The sequence below is a fragment of the Terrapene carolina genome, unplaced genomic scaffold (genome assembly GCF_002925995.2).
Source record: "Terrapene carolina triunguis isolate 2854851 unplaced genomic scaffold, T_m_triunguis-2.0 Scaffold242, whole genome shotgun sequence".
In the NCBI taxonomy this organism is placed as follows: Eukaryota; Metazoa; Chordata; order Testudines; family Emydidae; genus Terrapene; species Terrapene triunguis.
In genome coordinates this window covers 2,755,361-2,761,967 of record NW_020664593.1, presented here as the reverse complement: position 1 = coordinate 2,761,967, position 6,607 = coordinate 2,755,361, and the positions used below count along the sequence as shown (strand labels likewise).

The 6,607-nt window shown below is 45.8% G+C and overlaps 1 protein-coding gene across 1 annotated transcript in view; it reads right to left on the bottom strand.

Moving 5' to 3' along the window:
• The window catches only part of METTL16 (methyltransferase like 16), a 37,119-nt gene extending 31,628 nt beyond the window's left edge, over positions 1–5,491 (bottom strand). The window contains exons 1-2 of the mRNA XM_026657393.2: positions 5,220–5,491; positions 3,931–4,130 (exon numbers count right to left, since the gene is read on the bottom strand). Of these exons, the coding sequence (XP_026513178.1) occupies positions 3,931–4,130; positions 5,220–5,347 (328 nt within the window). The 5' untranslated portion in view covers positions 5,348–5,491. The remainder of the gene's footprint in view (positions 1–3,930; positions 4,131–5,219) is intronic.
• Between the last annotated feature and the right edge of the window lie 1,116 nt (positions 5,492–6,607).

Below are 6,607 nucleotides of genomic sequence, written 5' to 3'. Positions count from 1 at the left end.
GCGCTGACACGTGCGGCTCAGACTCCCTCTCCCAGCGCAGCAGCCGCTCCACTTCTCCCGCCTCCCAGGCTTGCAGCGCCAATCAGCTGTTTGGCGCCGCAAGCCTGGGAGGGGAGGAGATTTAGAGCGGGGGCAGCATGCTCGGGGAGGAGGCAGAGCAGAGGTGAGCTGGGGTGGGGAGCTGCCGCACGGCTCCCCGGGGGGGGACGCGCCTCAGGGCAGAGGGGGAGGGAGCTGCTGCGGGGGGGGGCACCTCCGGGGGGGGGGGGGGCGGGGGGCCGGCACAGGGCGGGGGGGGGGGGCGAGCAAGGTGGAAGTTTTGCCTAGGGCGCGAAACTTCCTTGCACCAGCCCTGATCTTGCTGCTGTGATTTTCGACAGTAACAACAAAGGGGTGTTCCTCCACAAGGCAAAGGATACAAAAGGCCCTGGAATCCCCTCCATTTTGTCTTCAATCCTGCTTCTGACCTCTGGAGAAACTTTGCTAAAAACTGAAGCTCTGAACAAAGGACTGAGGACCCATCCAAATCTGTAGATGTACTCCAGAGATTTGATTTGAGCCTGCAGTTTATTCCACCACTGCTATATGCCTGAACCAAGAAGTCTGCAATGGTTGTATGTATTTGATTCCATTTAACCAATTTTAACTCTCATCTATATTTCTTTCTTTCTATGAATAAACCTTTAGATTCTAAAGGATTAGCAACAGCATGATTTGTGGGTAAGATCTGACTTGTATATTGACCTGGGTCTGGGGCTTGGTCCTTTGGGATCGGGAGAACTTTTTTTCTTTTACTGGGGTATTGGTTTTCATAATCATTCATCCCCATAATGAGTGGCATTGGTGGTGATACTGGGAAACTGGAGTATCTGAGGGAATTGCTTGTATGACTTCTGGTTAGCCAGTGGGGTAAAACCGAAGTCCTCTCTGTTTGGCTGGTTTGGTGTGCCTTAGTAGTGAAGGACCCCCAGCCTTGGGCTGTGACTTCCCTGCTCTAAGCAATTTGTCCTGAATTGATACTCTCAGTAGTGTCCCGCCAGAGACTGCTTTGTTACACTATCTCCAGCTCATTTTCTTGCAAATATTCTCAATACTTGGTACCAGGGTCAAAACTTAACTGCTGAAGAAGAGGAGTTGGCTATGACATGGACATCCAGCAATCATCCCTACATAATGCCAACTATAATAAACTTCAGAGTAAGGGTGAACCATTCAAGAAATATGTTTGCTGATGATGTTTTAAAGAAAGTCACACCAGTGAACTGGTGGAAGTCACTTAAGCACTTGGATTCAGAGTAGGGTGACCAGATGTCCCGATTTTATAGGGACAGTCCCGATATTTTGGGCTGTGTCTTATATAGGCGCATATTACCCCCCACCCTCATCCCGATTTTTCACACTTGCTGTCTGGTCATCCTAATTCAGAGTCTGTTGAAGTGATAATCTCACTTTTAACAGCAGTAGCTTCTTCCGATGGTGTAGAAAGAATGTTTTCTTTCTTTGGACTAATTCATTCCAAATTGAGAAACTGTTTGGGACCTGAAAAAGCAGGAAAGCTTGTTTTTCTTTTCCAGATTATGAACAAACAGGAAAATGAAGGTGAAGCGACTGAGTTAGCTGCAGAAGCCAATATTTTAAGTTTCTCATGTTGACCTGGCTGACAGTCAATTTGATTTTAGTTTTTTAAAATATTTCATTTAACTATTTTAAACAATTTTAACAAAAACAAACCTGATTTTAAAAAAACTTGAATGGTTAACTAAACTCAAAAATTCATATGCTTGTTTTGTTAAAATATTATATGTTTGCTGTTGAATAAAAAAAAAATCCAGAATACACAATGTTGTTGTTTTAGTTAAATAAAACAATTTAAATGTCTGTCTGGTGATGTTCTCCTCCTAATACAGCATGGCAAGAAAATCCACCAAATATTAATGATTTACCTGTTGAATTGAAGATATTTATGAAGTCATTGGGAGGTGAACTATCAATTACCTTTGGTAAATGAAATAACCAATCATTCATTTTCCTGATATAGCTGTAAAACTAATCTGAAAAGTTTTCAAAATAAATCACTTAAAAATGTATAGCAGGGGTAGGCAACCTATGGCACGCGTGCCAAAGGCGACACGTGAGCTGATTGATTTTCAGTGGCACTCACGCTGCCCGGGTCCTGGCCACCAGTCCGGAGGGCTCTGCATTTTAATTTGATTTTAAGTGAAGCTTCTTAAACATTTTAAAAACCTTATTTACTTTACATACAACAATAGTTTAGTTATATATTATAGACTTATAGAAAGAGATCTTTTAAAAACGTTAAAATGTATTACTGGCACGCGAAACCTTAAATTAGAGTAAATAAATGAAGACTCGGCACACCACTTTTGAAAGGTTGCTGACCCCGATGTATAGTGTGTACCTTCTAAAAATGAAACCTACATCTCTGAGTTGTGAAGAATATGTATTAAGGTTATAACAACTAACGAGAATGCACTTTTATGTAGAAATCCATGATTAAATCGAATCTTCCTGACTAGTGATTTAAATCAGTTTGATTTAAATCAAATCCACGCTGACAAATACAAAATAAAGTTAATAAATTGTGGAAAAAGAAACAAGACAACACAAAGACAAGACAAGACAAAGAAACAGACAAGACAACACAGTAACTAGTAAATGCCAGGAGAGCACTGAATTCACTGTTAAGAGAAAGTGAAGTGGATACTGAATTACTAAATAGAAACCTTGAGAAAAGCATGAATTTTAGCCTTCTTTCAAAGATGAAATGCGAAGAGACAAGATATGAATCAAATAATGTTGGATAGATATCCAGAGACCCCATATACTTTTCTCAATTTGGTAACGTGCTTCCTCCAGTGCAGGACTACTTTCAAAAAAGAATTCTTCCAAATTATAGAGGAAAGATTTAACTAATGACAAAACCAAAAAGGAATACAGATGCTAAACTATAACAAAATGTACCTGTCCAGACAGATTTTAAAATATTTGTATAGAACCTTTAAAAACAACATTAAAATCTTTCTTAACTGATTGGATTAAGCAGTAGATAAATCAGTAGACCAAACAGGTTTTATTGCTGGCAGACATTTGACAAATAATTTAGGGAAAGATTTTTTTGTACGTTTGATCTCTATAGATATAGAAAGTCTGAACAGATATCAATATGCAATTTTACTAGTATTTTCCTTGACTTCTGTTTAAATCCCCTTTGTAATTTAGCACCAAAAAGGGCTCTGAATTGAAAAGTCATTTGACACTAAAGAAAGCAAATGAGGCCTAGCTACCTAAAAAAAAATACATGTAGAAGTGAGAATCTGGATTCAAGAAGAGTAGATTGATCAAAAGGCAACACTAAAATTTGTTACTATGCAACATGTAAGGAATCTGATTCACATGTGCAAAAGCAATATAAAGAGTAAAGAACAACACCTTGCACACCTCAACTCAAAGCTAGGAAGCACTGCAATCTAATGTTAAGTTATTTGAATTAAAAGGTTTCATTTGAGTACACTCACAAACTCAAAAGCAGATCTTTTTCCAATTTATTAACCAAAAGCACAATTCAATACAATGAATAATCTAAGTTCAGGAGAGTTCAAGGATGGGAAAGGTGGAAAGCAAAGGTGTTGCATGTCAGAAGTGAGCTGCATTTATTCACAAATCTGTGGGAAGAAGTTTAGTCCAGAAAGGAGCCAACCCCAATAAGGCTAGAGACTGGACAACCAGTCTCTCACAAGCACAAATACTTTTGTTGTTTGGAACATTTAATTCCCCCCCCCCCCCCCCCAGCATATCAATGGATATAAAGCAAAATCTATTAGTTAATGTCATTTCCAAACTCTTAAACTGAAGAACCAGACAAACCTGGTCAAACAGAAAGTTGTCTAATCCCCAGCATATGACACATACCTATGTCAATTCCTCTTCTAAGAGCTTGTTTATCACCATCTTGATGACCAATTAGATCTTCCACCCAATGGATATAGTTAAGCCTCAAGGGAACAGTAGGAATGAGCCTCTCTAATGGTATATCAATTGTAAGTCCAAAGTCTTCTTTCAAGAGAGTGCATGTCAGAGCTCTCACAGCTTCTGGATCCTTGAAATTTAGGCTGCAAGGCATAAAATGCAATTAACAGAAAGAATCCTTGCAGTATAGTTGGCACCAAGCACCATTATTTAGTTTTATGCATTACTGTAACAAGTGTATTGTCAGCATTAATTAAAACTATTGTGAGGAGAAAATCATAAGCCACATATTCAAAACAAGAAATATCTCCTTAAAATTGGATGGTTCTGAAGAAAACTTGTTTCTACACATAAAAACAAAATCCATCAAAAATCATTCAGTTTCAGCAACAAAACTCAAGCTGACTACATAAGACTGTTTAGGCAGTATTCCTTGGAGTCTGAGAAAGAAAAAGCCTTAAGTGCTGGTTCTGGGACAAACCCAACCCCCAAAACACACGTCCTTCTCTGTACCATCTACTGGCTCTACCACAATCATTAGATTATGACAGAATTTATTTCCTCAGTTTGTATTTTAAAAAAGTAAACATCTACATAAGGAAAATGTTGCAGTTGCAAAGGCAAGCACTCAAAATAGGGACACACCAGTACAACCGGAGCTCGGTCCCTAGCGCAGGGGTATTTTGATTGAGTCTAATCACATATTGTTTTCCCCACAGGATCCCCGGCTCATTCCGTGCAAAGTATGGACGGTGTTGTGGGGATGACTAGTGGTTGTGTAGCAAGGGAGGCTAAGCCCATGTCTACACTTCAGAGCCACAGCTGTAGCACATGCCCTTCTCGGTACAGCAACCCCACCTGTCAGAGCTACACCGACGTACGCACTTTTCTGTGGCTCGGGAAGGGGTCGGGGGTGTTTCCCAGCGATGCTGGCTAGACGGCGGAAAGGGTTGTTGCCGGGACAGCGGCGCTGGAGGCGAAGATTGGAGGGGGGCGCGCCTGGCACGGTGATGCCGGCCCACAGGCCGCTGGCGCACGGCGATGGCCGGAGGGGGAATTGGGCTCGCCCGCAGTGGCACAGACCCAGGCCTCCCCCATGTGTCCGCGCCGCCGCTCAGCTGCCGCCGCGGCGCTCTGTACAACGGCGGCGGAAAATCCCAGTCCCCTGCCGGCCGCGCCCGCCGAGACCCGTCAGAGCTCCCCGCGCCCCTCCCCCGGTGCCGGGGACCCACCTGGCCCGGCCGGAGAGGCTGGTCTGCACGTGCTGGCGGAAGGCCGGGTACCTGGACGCCAGGTAAGCGAAGTCCGGCGGTTTATCCCGATAGCGGTTTCTCGCGTGCATAGACTTGTTCAGCGCCATGGCGGGAGAGGGGGCGGGGCGGCGACTCGGGGCGGGGCGTCACGCGCGCAAACCGGGCTGCGGCTCTGCAGCCGCTCGGAACCAGTCACGCGCGCGCTGCGAGGGGAGCGAGCTTCCTCCCCGGACGGGCCTCTCTAACTGCACATGCGCCCCCTCCCACCCTGCACTACGGGCAGCCCGCGCAGCCCATTGGCTGGGAGCCATTAGCCGCGTCTCCGAATCCCTCCCTCCTCCCAGGTCGCAGCTTCGCCCCCTGGGGCCGGCTCCTGCTGGGAGCGCGCGGGAGACTCCGGGCAGATGGGCGGGACGCGCGACTGTAGCTGGGGGCGGAGCGGTCACCGCCTCCCTCTGCCCTGCGCCCCATGGAAGGCGGCACCCGCGCGGGGAAGGGCGGAGTCTGAGGCGCCTCCCCGCGGAGGGGGGCGCACGCACGTAGCAGCTGCGGGGGCTTTGGGAGGGAGTAAAACGGCCCCCTCCTGGAGCCCCAATTTCCGGCAGCCGCCGGGCCCAGACTGACTCCGCCGCTGCTCTCCTTGCTAGAGGCGTCAGTTTAGCTCCCCCCGCCCCGCTCCCTCGCTCTCCTTTCTGCCCCGCCCGCACATTGCCCCACAGGCTTCAGAGTCTGATCATCAGGCGCTTCTTAGGCAGAGGGGGCTGTGGCGTCGCGCAGAGCAGGCTCAGGCTCGTCCCAAGGCAGACCACAGTGATTAGAGCTAGGGCTCCTACACCCTGCTCTCCTCCTGAGAACCCGCTCTGCTCGGCTTTGAAACTGTCCCCACGAGGGGGAGGAGGGCGGCAGGATGGTAATTTTAACCTGTAAAGATGGTTTGTAGGATTCTTACTGGCTCTGTTGTTTCCCTTCACACTTGCAAACCACGTGTGTCTAAAAGAATGACAGATTGGGGGTTTCTCTACGATGCCTGGTGAGATTCCAGATTGTTTTAAGAACAGGAGTACTTGTGGCACCTTAGAGACTAACAAATTTATTAGAGCATAAGCTTTCGTGGGCTACAACCCACTTCTTCGGATGCATATAGAGTGAAACATATATTGGGGAGATATATATACACACATACAGACAGCATGAACAGGTGGGAGTTGTCTTACCAACTCTGAGAGGCCAATTAAGTAAGAGAAAAAAAACTTTTGAAGTGATAATCAAGATAGCTCAGTACAGACAGTTTGATAAGAAGCAAGTGTGAAAATACTTACAAGGGGAGATAGATTCAATGTTTGTAATGGCTCAGCCATTCCCGGTCC